Raw genomic sequence first — 14,617 nt, forward strand, 5'->3', positions numbered from 1 at the left:
TAAAATAGACATGATACCTTCTCATGTCCCTTTGTCAGGGGTTAGAATTGTTCTTCATTTTGGATTCCTAGGTATTTTGATGACCTTTTGAGGAGCTTAAATATGTATTTAAAAGGATGTTGCTTATGCTTTACCCATAATTTTTAGGTGTTCTGGAGAAGGGGATTTATAAATTACCTAATCTTGTGCATTGCCTGTAGGAGAAGTTTATAAACATTTTTTGGTCAATTTTAATCAAGTACATTAACTCCACTTTAAAAATTTAAATGTTGCCCTGGCCAGTGTGGCTCAGTTGGTTGTTGTCCAGGGAACTGAAGGGTTGTCGGTTCAATTCCCAGACAGGGCACAAGTCCAGGTTGCAGGTTCAATCCCTGGTTGGGGCACACATGGGAAGCAACTGATCAATGCTTCTCTCTCACATTGATGTTTCTCTCTCTCCCTCTCCCTCTCCTTCCCTCTCTGTTTAAAATCAACAAAAGCGTGATGTGTTTCTTTTTAATTTAAATGTTATAAATACATTAGAAAAAGATTAAAGCATCTCTTTCAGAGATGGTATAGCATTATAATAACCAGTAAGGGTATAAAGTCAGAACAAATGGGTTTTGATTTCAACTTTCCCACTAATAGCCATAGGACTTCACACACACATCTTAACCTTTACACATCTCTACTTCCTTTTCTATTAAGGCCATATAGCAAAAGCTATTATGAGTTTAAAAGGAATAATACATCTAAAGTATATAGCACAGTGCTTGGCACTGTGGTTTAGTAAGTGGTGTCTTAAAATACCTTTTATGTCTTGCCATCATTTATGCAAACAGTATCACTGGCACAATAAAGGTTTAACTTTAAAGCAAAGCATATTCTTGTATCTTCTAAAATTTTTTCATTATTTGTAGGAACCAGTGCAAAGTAAATGCGTATATCTTAGAATTGCAATTAATTTAAAGAATCATTTACTATGTTAAATTAAATCAACTAACATATTAGTTGTTGAATATTGTTATTGTATATATTTATATTTCCAAACAATGTTTCCCATGGGAACATAATATGAAAGAAAATGTGTGTATTTCCACATAGTAGAAAAATTTTCCAAATAATTGAAACTATGACTCAATTGATGTTTTGTTTCTCTTAGAGGAGAATGTCCTATTTGTTTTTATTTCTAGAAGTGCTTTGGTAAGCTGTTTGGGATAAAAGCTATGACCCCAAGAACATGCTGAAGTTGTTAATTTGACCACCAAAGGCAAAAAGGAGAATTTGTGTTGCTTAGGATGGGAGATAGGAGAAGTAAGGTGAAAAAGGTGATGAGAGTAAGATTTTTACTGTGTATACTATGTCTCTTGACCTCCCAAATATTCATTAAAATTCTGTTAAAATGTGGAAAATGTGCAGCATGGGCCCCTTTCCCACAAATCCATATGCAACAGCATTGTCTTTAGGCATATAATCCAACTGGAGAGAAATCCGAGATTTTAATTTTTTTCTTTGTGTTTTTTTAAAATATATTTTATTGTTTTTTTTACAGAGAGGAAGCGAGAGAGATAGAGAATTAGAAACATCAATGAGAGAGAAACATCGATCAGCAGCATCTTTTATATGTCTGTGGGTCACCTGTATATCCTCTTTGGACAAATGTCTGTTCAGGTCCTTTGCCCATATCGTTTTTTAAATCAGGTTGTTTATTTGGGTTTTTTTTTGCTGTTAAATTGTATGAGTTCTTTATATATTTTGGATATTAACCCCAATCAGATATAGCATTGCCAAATATTTTCTCCCATTAGTAGGTTGTCTTTTTGTTTTGTTGTTGATTTCCTTCATTGTGTAAAAACTTTTTTTGTTTAATGTAGACTCATTTGTTTATTATTTATTTTGTTTCCTTTGTCTGAAGAAACATATCCAAAAAGATATTACAGACAGCTCTTGTGGGGGGTGGGGGAGCGTTGAGGGGTTGAGCAAAAAAGAAAGCAAAAAGAGAGAAAAGTCATGGCCAATAGGGTGATGATTTGGGGGGCGGGGGATTAGGTGGGTGGAGGTGGAAGTGGTCATAGAGGGGATAAATGGTGATGGAAAAAATAAAATAAAAAGATATTACTAAGATTTATAGCTAGTTTTTCCAACACCATTTATTGAAGATACTAGCCTTTGTCACAGATTGATTGACTATAGAGGTCTGGGTTTATTTCTGAGCTCTCTATTCTGTTCCATTGATCTATGTGTTTGTTTTTATGTCAGTATTATGCTCTTTTGATTATCATAGCCCTGTAGTATAGTTTGATATCAGGTAGCATGATATCTCCAACTTTATTCTTTTTTGTCAAGATTGCTTTGGCTATCAGGGTCTTTTGTGGTTCCATATAAATTTTAGGATTTATTCTAGTTCTGTGAAAAATGCCTTTGGTATTTTGATAGGAATTGCATTGAATTTATAGGTTGCTTTGGTAGTATGACATTTAAATAATGTTAATTATTCCTGTTTGTGAGCATGGTTATAATTCCATTTAGTTGTATCTTCCTTGATTTCTTCCTTCTATGTCTTATAGTTTGCTGAGTAAATTTAAATTTATTCCTAGATTTTTTATTCTTTTTGATGCAACTGTAAATGGGATTATTTCCTTAATTTCTCTTTCTGATAATTTTTTATTAGTGTATAAAAATGCAACCAATTTATGAATATTAATCTTGTATTCGGCTACTTACTGAATTTATTTATTAGTTTTAATAGTGTTTTCCATAGAATCTTTAGGGCTCTCTATATGTAGAATCATGTCATCTGCAAATGATGACAGTTTTACTTCTTCATTCCTAATTTGGATGCCTTTTATTTCTTGTCTGATTGCTGCGCCTAAGGCTTCCAATGCTATGCTGAATAAAAGTAGTGAAAGTGGACATTGTTGTCTTGATCCTGATCTTAAAGAAAAACCTTTCATCTTTTCACCATTGAGTATGACGTTAGCTCAAATATGGGTTTGTCATATTTTGGCATTCATTAAGTTGAGCTTGGTTTCCTGTATCCCCATTTCGCAGAATTTTTTTTTTTATTCTAAATGAATTTTGGATTTTATCAAATGCTCTTTCTGTATCTTTGTTATGGTCATCTGTGTTTAATGCTACATTTTGTTTAATTGGTGTATCATAGTACTTTAAGATTGGAAGAACATTAAAAAACGTTTAGTTCAGCTGTTGTGCTCTTGCCTATAGGCCTTTTCCGGAGTCCCACCAAATGAGCGTGCAGCCTGTTCCTGAAACTCCCAGCTCTGTAATCTAACACTGGGCCTGCCACCTTCCTTCCTCTTCATTTTCTCAATCTACAAATAGAGTTAATAACACTGTTTCAACACTGTTGAGGCACAATGATATAAATAAAAAATTCCCAGCGTATAATAAATACTCCATGAATATAACTTTAATTGTGTATTTTTCTAATTTTGTCTAGACATTTATTAGATATAATTAATCGTTTATAGTAGAGGACCTGGACAAAGTAAAAATAGTTATTTAAACTTTTTATTTGCCTTGATCTAACAGCTTTTTATTTCTCTTAAAATTCCCATACTCTCCAAATGTTACTTCCCTTCCCTCCAGTGATTCATTCCTTCCCCAGGGAGCCCATCTGATCTCTGTGAACCGTCTGAATCGTTTTCATTTATTGACACTGGCATCTGTTCTCCTGCCACCTACGGTTATGATTCCATTTAGTTGTATCTTCCTTGATTTCTGGCTCAAATCCTTGGGAACTTTACAGCAAGCGTTATCCTTTTCTTTATGGAGCCTCCTGAGCTCAGAAATCACAAAGGCAAATAGATGCTTAGAGAGACTAGGCAGGTAACATCATTGAGTAGAGTAGCAAGACTGAAGAAAACTGACCAATGGCCTACTTACTACCAGTTTGTGGTAGGAACTAAGGCTTATTGGAGTGTGCATGTGCCATTCAAAAGCAGCAGCTGCAATTCAGCACTAACAGATTACTGCCATCGAACCAATTCAGAGATGTTTTCATAACTTTGAAAAACATTGTATGAGCCAAGCAAAATATACGTATCGGCCAGATCAGGCATTAGTGCCATCATATTGCAACTTCTGTTTAGATCGTTGCAAACAGTCAGCAAGCCTCTCTTATCCTTTTTTTCCTGGATAACAAGCACAGCTACTTCATACGGTTAAGCAGCCTATACCTGGCATAGAGCAGGTGAGGGTTGAAATCCAGTCTGTCCTCTGATCACCAGGACTTTCTCTAATTCATTTCACCTCAAGGCATCTGTGGACTAGCATCAGCCTAGCTGAACATCCTGGTCCCCTTCAACCACTTTTCATGATACAAATTTTCTACTCATCTCACCATCGGATCTTTTTTTCTTCCTAACACATCATAATTCATCAAAGTAGAATTTCCAAAAATTGTCTAGAAATATGTATGTGGCCTGATCAGCATGGGGCTGAGACTTTCTCTTCCCTAATTTAGAAAAGAGATGATTAATTTGGGGTTCTTAGATATCACAATAATCTCTATATTGGCTTCAAGGCATTTAGAGGAATCTATAAACCCACTTAAGATTGTACACAAGATTTTGTGAGGTTTGCATATGTATATGCATATTTTTTGTTATTGTTAATCCTCACCCAAGAATATTTCTTCCATTGATGTTTTAGAGAGAGTGGAAGGGAGGGAGGAAGAGGGAGAGACAGAGAGAGAGAGAAATATAGATGTTAGAGAGACACATCAATTGGTTGCCTCCCACACATGCTCCAGGGCCAGGAAATGAACTCACAATCCTAGTACGTGCCCTTAACTGGAATCGAATCCACTACACTCTAACCACTGAGCACCACAGGCCAGGCTTTGTATGCATATTTTTAAAAGAATAAAACCCAAAAGAATATTCAACATCTATGAAAGACTGTTTCAATTAGTCTGTAGCATTAGCTTTTGGGAGGCAGTCCTGTGAGAATATTGACCAATATTGAGTTTAGTCTCTGCTAAAACCCATTTGTCTTTTCATATATGTTACTGACTGCAAAACTCCATAACTCCCTCCTGGATACCGCACTAACCCAATTAATGCTGGCATCACTGATTCTTTAATCTCAGTCTGAATAAGTACCAGTTTTACTTATTCAATTTTATTTTATTAGAGTGGTGCTAAAACCTACGATTCTAAGACTTAAGAAAAATAATACTCTGCTGGAAGATTCAATTGATATGTTACTTACATTAACTTTTTTTTCTCCTCTGTAGGTCGAAAGTTTAAGAAGTTCAATAAAGTCAGAGTGATGAGGGCACTAGATGCTGTCGCGCTCCCGCAGACGGTGGGCATTCCAAATGAAAGCCAAGCCCTAAGCCAGAGAATCAGTTTTTCGCCAAGTCAAGACTTACAGCTGGTCCCCTCGCTAATCAACCTGCTAATGAACATTGAGCCAGACGTGGTCTATGCAGGACATGACAACTCCAAACCTGATACCTCCAGTGCTTTGCTGACGAGTCTCAATCAACTAGCCGAGAGACAACTTCTTTCAGTAGTCAAGTGGTCTAAAGCACTGCCAGGTAAAAATCATTTGCAAATAGGAGCAAGTAACAAAAATGTTACTATGTTTGTTGTACTAGTCCAGTTGATGGCGAACCTTTTGAGCTCGGTGTGTCAGCATTTTGAAAAACCCTAACTTAACTCTGGTGCCGTGTCACATATAGAAATTTTTTTTTATATTTGCAACCATAGTAAAACAAAGACTTATATTTTTGATATTTATTTTATATATTTAAATGCCATTTAACAAAGAAAAATCAACCAAAAAAATGAGTTCGCCTGTCACCTCTGACACACATGTCATAGGTTCGCCATCACTGTACTAGTCAATCCTATATAATAAAGATGTAATATGCAAATGGTTGTTACATAACGACCAACCGCATAACGACTAGATCACAGATCAGCAGGAGAGTGGGACAGCTAGCTACAAGCGGGTGGGGGAGAACTACAGGAGGGGGCAGGGCAGCAAGCTATGAGGGCGGAGGCGGGGGGGGGGGCGGGGGCCGCGGGCAGAGAGCTACAGGAGGGCAGCAGCAAGCTACTGGCGCACAGATTCATGCACAGGGCTACTAGTTGTTAAATAAAAGTCCGTGCAGTAAATTACCTATAATGTAAAAAGCAGGTTATAATATGTATTTCAGCAGCTCAAAGTAATTAGGATCCTAGATTATGTTCTATTTGTCTAGTACTCTACTATGTGCTATGGAGAAACAAAATATGTAGCTAGCAGTCTGATTCTTATTAATGAGTCAATAATTATATATATCAAACAGTTAAAAAGCAGCATACATTTATGTTCAACATAGACATGATAGTAGAAGAAAGACACATTGACCATCTTCTTAAACATGTCTAGTTCATTCTAAACCCTATTTTGATCAATCTCAGTTGGTTGAAAATAAAACTAGATCAATCTATTATATAACACATCAAAATACTATTCAGAGCACAGCACGGTATCTACAGGCAACGGAGAAACAAAAGTCCTAAACATAAATAAATAATTTTCACAGAGAGAAATGAATCTGCAGTCACTTATTTTCTCTGATTTATACCAAACCAAGGAGGTGACTATTTGAATTTAAATCATATCATCATGAAAGGATTTCAGTTATGTAAGCTATTTTTGCTCCCTCAGCACCACTTTACAGGAGCTAAGAGGTTGAAAGAATTACAAGGACACAGTTCTCCCTTGGCTAAATCTTAGACTGCAGAGCCAAGAGAATATGTGGGTAGCAATTGCTTTGTGGAGGTGTTAATCCCGTACTTAGAAATAGAACTATTTTTAAATTACATTCTCTTTACACCAATAACATCCTTTTACTCCTTTAGACTAATTTATTTTTCTGATACCTGATCAAGAATTAAACATATTATGTTATTTTAGTCTCCAAGTAAATTCAATAACCTTTTAAAAATATTTTTTCTTCCCAATCTGCCTTAACCCTTTGAGTGCCAACCAATATCCTAGGAACTATGCTAAAATTGCCAAAGCATTTTTGCTGATTTTACAGCAGTCTAGGAAAAAAATTATGAATCGCAAGTAAATGAAGTTACATATTCAAAAACTTAAGGAAACCTTTACTACATTGACATATTTAGCAATATTATCATCACTAATAAAAGGAGACTTAGAACTGGACGCCATTTCAAAGCTTTGATAGCGCTTCCGGCACTTTTGGCGAGAGACAGGAGGAGCACGATTGCGCTCCCCGGCACTCTATTAATATACCTAGTATTTCTGTCACTGGTCTACCTGAAAAGGTTGAAATGCAAAAATGAATTGTTATTGAAAATTGAAGGTTACATGAAACTTAGAGAAAAACAGACCCGGTTGTTGAATATCTTTTAAAATTATATATGTTGAGAAAAGTTAATAAAATTTACTTCTAATGGAGATAAAGTAATTTTATAGAAAAATCAAAATGCCCGTGTTTTTATTAGTTTCAGTCTTGCTGAAAGGCCTTGGACATGTAATTTTTTTTATTATTAGAAATATTCTAAATGTTTAAAACTTACAGGAAAGTAGTTATCAAATTTGAAAGATCTTTATTAAATAAAAATATTACAATAGAATTAACTTTTTCTGTTTAAAAATGAGTGTTTAAATGCATGTTTAACTTTTATCAGTTTTTCTGTTATTTAGAAAATGTGATTTCCTTATTTTTGTTAATATAGCTCATATTTCTTTTATTTGTATTTTGGAAGTTCTTTATTGTTTAAAAAGATTCTGCTATCAGCAAAGTAAGAAAATAACCACTATAATTTAAAAGATATTTTTATTCAACTTGGATATAAGCTGAGTTTTTTAAGTTGAAACCCTATTATCTGCCCAAGATTTTTAACCTCTGCCCACCCTCAATAAGAGTGAGGGAAATTTTTACATTGAATTTGGTGGCAACATTTTTAATGCTGCAAAATGTGAAAGTAGGTAGGAATGATGGCACCACCCACATTACATGTACTATGACTGTTTTCATTAACTGTACAGTAAGGAAAGCATTAAGATTATCAAAGTATTGTGTGCCACATGATCTTTAACATTTGCATAGCCTGCATTCTGGAAGTAACTCAAATAGTGAATGATGAAAACGGTTCATAAAACAGAGTGAAAGGACTTGGATAGACATAGGTATGTAAAGTAATATGATATCATTAGCTACTCAAAACTTTTCAGTTGATTTTAACGAGAGTATAGGTTGTATTTATTGGATTCACTCAGTAAGTGCTTATTGTGTACCTGCTGTGTGCAAGACCTGACAATCGAACAGTGGTGTGAGAAAGAGAAGGCAGAAGCCTGTGCTCCTGTTGTGAATATATTTTGATAGAGCACACCCTAGCCTCTGGTTATCAGTTTGGCACGTACGAGAAACTTATTTTATCCAGTCACTCACATTTTTCTCTTTTATTTTTTAATGGTAGTTGGCATATAGCATTATATTAATTCCAGTGTACAACATAATGATCAGGCAGTTATATACCTTATGAACTGACCACCACAATATATCCAGTACCCATCTGACACCATACATAGTTATTACAATACCAGAGGCCCAGTGCACGAAATCCGTGCACAGGTAGGGTCCCTAGTGGCTGCCAGCCGCCAGCCGGGGCCTTCCTTCATTCCACGCGGTCCCCTGGTGGTCAGTGCACATCATAGCAAGCGATCAAACTCCCGGTCAGTCAAACTCCTGAGGGGACACTTTACATATTAGACTTTTATATATATAGATTATTGACTATATTCCATATTTAATATTTCATACCCTGTGACTATTTTATAGCTGGCAGTTTGTACTTTTTAATCTCTTTCAAATTTTTCAGCATTCCCCCACACCTCCTATCTGGCAACTATCAGTTTGTTCTCTGTATCTATGAGTTTGTTTTTGTTTTGTTTTGTTTGTTCATTTTATTTTGTGGTTTAGATTCCACATATAACTGTGTTTTTCTTTCTGATTTATTTCACTTAACATAATACCCCTAGGTCTATCCATATTGACACAAATGGCAATATTTCATCTTTTCTTATGGCTGAGTAGTATTCCATTGTAAATATATACTGCATTTTCTTTATCCTTTTATCTATCAACTAGAGCAGTGATGGTGAACCTTTTGAGCTCAGTGTGTCAGCATTTTGAAAAACCCTAACTTAACTCTGGTGCCGTGTCACATATAGAAATTGTTTGATATTTGCAATCATAGTAAAACAAAGACTAATATTTTTTATATTTATTTTATATATTTAAATGCCATTTAACAAAGAAAAATTAACCAAAAAAATGAGTTCGCGTGTGACCTCTGACACGTGTGTCATAGGTTCGCCATCACTGAACTAGAGGCACGGTGCACGAAATTCATGCACAGGGGTGGGGGGGGGTCCCTCAGCCCGCCTGCACCCTCTCACAATCCAAGACCCCTCGGGGGATGTCCGTCTGCCTGTTTAACTGGCAGTCGGACATCCCTCTCGCAATTTGGGACCGCTCGCTCCTAAATGCTCCCCTGCCTGCTTGCCTCATTGCCCCTAACCACTTGCCTGCCTGCCTCATCGCCCCTAACTGCCTCTGCTTCAGCTCCCACTGCCGCAGCTTCATCTGGAAGGACGTCTGGAAGGACATCCAGAAGGTAGTTCGGTTGTCTGGTCTAATTTGCATATTACGCTTTTATTATTATAGATTGTCACCTAAGTTGCTTCCATATCTTGGCTATCATAAATAATGCTGCATTGAACACAGCATTGTGGAATTGTTGAGTCATATGGTAATTCAATTTATTAAATTTATGTCTAGGTATTTTATTCTTTGTGATTCAATTGTAAATAGAATTTTCTTAATTTCTCTTTCAGATATATCATTTTTACTGTGTAAAAACAAACGATTTCTGAATATTAATTTTGTATCCTGTATTTTACTGAATTTATTTATTAGTTGTAATAGTTTTTGTGGAATCTTTAGGGTATTTTAATATAATATCATGTCACCTGCAAATAATGACGGTCTTACCTCTTCTTTTTCAATCTGATGCCTTTTATTTTTTTTTCCTTTCTGATTCTATGGCTAGTACACCAATATCACATTGATTACAAATAGTGAGAGTGGGCATAATTGTCTAGTTCCTAATCTTAAAGAAAAAGCTTTTAGCTTTTCATTTTTGAGTATCATGTTAGCAGTGTGTTTATTATACATGACCTTTACTATATTGCGGTATATTTTCTTTATTCCCACTTTGGTGAGTGTTTTTATCATAGAGTTGTATTTTATCAAATGCGTTTTCTGCATCTATTGATATGACCATATAATTTTAATCTTTTGTTTTGTTTGTGGTGTATTATGTTAATTGATTAGTGGATATTAAACCAACCTTGAATCCTGGAATAAATCCCACTTGATCATGATCTTGCTAATGCACTGCTACATTTTGTTTGCTAATATTCTGTTGAGGAATTTTGCATTTACATTCATCAGGTATATATATACACACATATATTTTGTAATGCCTTTATCTGGTTTTGGTGTCAAGGTAATGCAATGCTGGACTTGTAGAATGAGTTTGAGAGCCTTCCCTCCTCTTCAGTTTTTTTTAGAATAGTTCAAGAAGGTAGGTATTAATTATTCTTTTAAATCTTTGGTAGAATTCACCTGTGAAGCCATCTGGTTCAGGACTTTTGTTTGCTGGGAAGTTGGTTTGTTGTTGTTTTTTAATTACTGATTCAATTTCAATACGAATAATTGGTCTGTTCAGATTTTCTGTTTCTTCCTAATTCAGTCTGAAAGATTGTATCTTTCTAGGAATTATCCATTTCATTCAGGTTGTCCAAGTTGTTGGCATATAATATATCTCTTTTAATTTTTTTCTTACAATCCTTACAGTGTTTTCTTATAATCCATTCTATTTATGTGGTGTCAGTCATCACTTCTCCTATATCTCTGATTTTATATATATTGGGCTCTGTTTTTCTTGATGAGTTTGGCTAAAGGTTTATCAATTTGGTTTATTTTTTTAAAAAAAGCTCTAAGTTGAATTGATCTTTTCTATTATTTTTTAGTCTAATTTCATGTATTTTTGCTCTAATCTTTATTAATTTTTTTCTTCTACTCACTTTAGGATTTGTTTGTTGTTATTTTTCTAGTTCCTTTGGGTGTAAAGTTAAATTATTTGAGATTTTTCTTGTTTCTTGAGTTAGGCCTCAATTGCTATGAATTTCCCTCTTAGATTGATTTTGCTGTGTCCCATAGATTTTATTATTGTGTTTCTATTTTCATTCCTCTCAAGATCCTCTTTCATCTCTTCACTAACTGATTCACTGTTGAGGAGCATGTTGTTTAACCTCCATGTATGTGTTCATGTTTTTTCTAGTTTTCTTCTTATAATTGATTTCTAGTTTCATACTATTGCGATCAGAGAAGATGCTTGATATGATTTCAGTCTTTTTAAATTTATTGAGACTTGCTTTATGGTTTATCATGTGGTGTATTTTGGAAAATGTTCCATGTACACTTGAAAAGAATGTATATTCTGCTGTTCTGGGGTGAAATGTTCCATAGATGTCTATTAAGCGCATCTGATCTAATGTGTCTTATAAGAATACGTTTCTTTGTTGATTTCCTGTATGAATGATCTATCCATTGATGTAAGTGAAATGTTAAAGTACCCTACTATTATTGTATTAATGTTGATCTCTTTCTTTAAGTCTGTTAATATTTGCTTTATGTATTTAGGTGGTCCTATGTTGAGTACATAGATGTTACAAGAATTATATCCTTTGTTGGGTTGAACTTTTTATCATTTTGTAATGACCTTTTTTTTGTCTCTTGTTACAGGCTTTGTTTTAAAGTCTATTTTGTCTAAGTATTGCTACCCAGCTTTTGTTTAGTTTTTATTTACATGAAAATCTTTTGATCTGAAGTGAGTCTCTTATAGGCAGCATATGGGGTGCTGTTTTTTTATATAGTAAGCCACCCTATGTCATTTAATCCATTTACATTTAAAATAATTATCTATAATAATAAAAATATAACATGCTAATTAAACTGGATGTCCTTCCAGACAAACCTGGGGCTGCAAGGGCCAAGCCCCTTGCACAAATTTTGTGCATTGGGCCTCTAGATACTTAATAAAAAGAGAGGTATGTAGTTATTGCCATTTTATTAATTGTGTTCTGGTTATTTTTGTGGTTCCTCTTGGTTCCATTCTTCTCATGCTCTCTTGTATTTTGATAACTTTCTGTAGTTTATGCTTGTATTTCTTTCTCTTTATTTTTTGTACATCTATTTTAAGTTTTTTGGTTTATGGTTGGTATATGTGGTTATCAGGTAGGTGTGTTTATGGCAGTCTATTTTAAGTTCATGATTGCTTAGGTTCCAATGCATTCTAAGATCCCTACATATTTTACTCACTCCCACAAGTATGTTTTTGTCATCATTTTTTTTTACCTCTTGTATGTATGTATCCCTTCATTTATTATTGTATTCATACATGATTTTACTATTTTTGTCTTTTAAGCTTCACATTACCTTTATAATTAGTTGATCCACTACTTTCACTGTTTGCCTTTTTCAGTGAGATTTTTGTTTTCCTATGCTTTTTTATTTTTAGTTTTGACCTTTTATTTTCTATTTGAAGTCTCTTTAACATTTCTTGTAATGCTGATTTCCTTGTGATATACTCCTTTACCTTTTTTGCTTGTCTGGGAAACTGCCTCTCCTTAAAGTCTAAATGATAACCTTGTTGAATAAAGTATTTTTGGTTATAGATTTTTCTCACTCATGAATTTGGACATATAATGACAATCCCTCCTGACCTTTAAAGTTGCTGTTAAAAATCAGCTGCCAATAGTCTTATGGGAGCTCTCATGTATGTAACTAGCTGCTTTTCTCTTGCTCCTTTTACAGTTCTCTCTTTGTTTTTAACACTGCATTTTTGTTATAATGTGTCTTGGTATGGGCCTCTTTGGCTCATCTTGTTTGGGACTCTGCACTTCCTGGGTTTGTATGTCTATTTCCTTCACCAGGTTAGGGAATAGTCTCTGTTGCTTCAAATAGGTTCAATACCTTTCTCTCTTCTCCTTCTGGGACCCCTATGATGTGAGTGTTGGTAACTTTATATCCTTTAATATCCTTAGAGGTCCCTTTAATATCCTTATTTTTCTTTTTGCTATTTTTAATTGGGTGTGTACCCTACCTTTTCTTCTAGATTGCTGATTTGATCTTCCATTTCATCTAATCTGCTTTTGATTCCCCCTACTGTATCTTCAAATTTAGTTATTGTATTTTTCATTTCTGATTGGTTATTTTTTCCATTATTTGTCTCTTTGTTGCAGTTCTGAGTTCATCTCTTTTCTTGAATACTTTGAGTATCTTTATTACCAAAGTTTTGAACTCTTTACCTAGTATATTGCTCATCTCCATTTTGCTTTGTCCTTTTTGTGTAGCTTTGGCCTATTCTTTCATTTAGGATGTGTTTGTCTCCTCATTTTGACTGGTTCAGTGTAGTTATTTCTTTGTATTAAGTGTGCTATATTTCCCAGGTTTGAAAGAATCGTCTTACATAGAAGGTGTCCTCTGGGTCCCAGTAGTAGTACAATGCCCCTGGTCACCTGAGCCAGATGCTCAAGGTGTGTTTCCTGTGTTGTATGTGCTCTCCTGTTACAGTTGGGCTCCACTGCTGCCGGCACATCTGTGGGTGGGGTTGACCCTCAGGCCAAGTGTCTGTGAGGACTAGCTATGACTACATTGGATAAGCTATTGTGTGGAGGCTGACTCCGGGGAGTAAGAGTCACTTTAGCAGGGCTCTAGTGCCATCCATGCTATTCAGGTGTTTCAGTTGTGGAGCTGCTTGGGTGGGGCTCTGATGCGGTCTGAAGCCAGCTGCTGGTTGTGTAGGGTCTGGAGGTCTGGAGTCTCTTACTGAGCTCCTGTGGGGGCCGAGATCAGCTGCTGCTTTTCCTGAGTTTGGGGCTGTTTGGTAGGAGCTAGAACGTGATCTGCAGTTGGTTGGTGTTTGTGCCAGGCTTGGAGTGGCTTGAGAGAAACTATGATTTGAGCTGAGCCTGGCTGCTACTTGTTGGTAACTATAATGCAAGCTGAGATCAGCCACTGCTCATATGAGGTGTGTGGGCCTTTGGGAGCATCTGATGTGCTTTCTGAGGCTGGTTGACATTTGTGTGGGGTTTGTAGACCTTTGGGAGTATCTGCAGCAAGAGCCTAGGCCAAGCACCACTCATGTGGAGGGTCTGGAGCCACTGGAAGAGGCTTTGACGGGGCAAGCAGGTTGACTAGGGCAGTGTCTCAGGGAGACATCAGACAGACCTAGGCTAATGGTGTGGGCTGGGCAAGTGGTGTTATGTTAATGAACAGTGACAAATTTGGCACGGGCCTTCATAGGGCCTGGTGGGTGAGAGAGAGCTCAATTATAGAACAATGGTGCCTGCCAGCACTTCCGTCTCCTGAGAATTTTGATTCTGCCCTTCCAGCCCTCATCTTAAAAGTTAGTCAATTTCATATATGTAATAACTTAATAAATAAAAAATTTTAAAAAAAGAGACCCCATACCCTTTAACTGTCATTACCAGCCCCCAACTGCTAAGCAACCAT

At 35.7% G+C, this 14,617-nt stretch overlaps 1 protein-coding gene across 1 annotated transcript in view; it reads left to right on the forward strand.

Moving 5' to 3' along the window:
- Positions 1-14,617, forward strand: part of PGR (progesterone receptor) — a 66,039-nt gene that overhangs the window by 32,598 nt on the left and 18,824 nt on the right. The window contains exon 4 of the mRNA XM_036324606.1: positions 5,240-5,545. Within this exon, the coding sequence (XP_036180499.1) occupies positions 5,240-5,545 (306 nt within the window). The remainder of the gene's footprint in view (positions 1-5,239; positions 5,546-14,617) is intronic.

This window comes from Myotis myotis, unplaced genomic scaffold (assembly GCF_014108235.1).
Source record: "Myotis myotis isolate mMyoMyo1 unplaced genomic scaffold, mMyoMyo1.p scaffold_m19_p_10, whole genome shotgun sequence".
In the NCBI taxonomy this organism is placed as follows: domain Eukaryota; kingdom Metazoa; phylum Chordata; class Mammalia; order Chiroptera; family Vespertilionidae; genus Myotis; species Myotis myotis.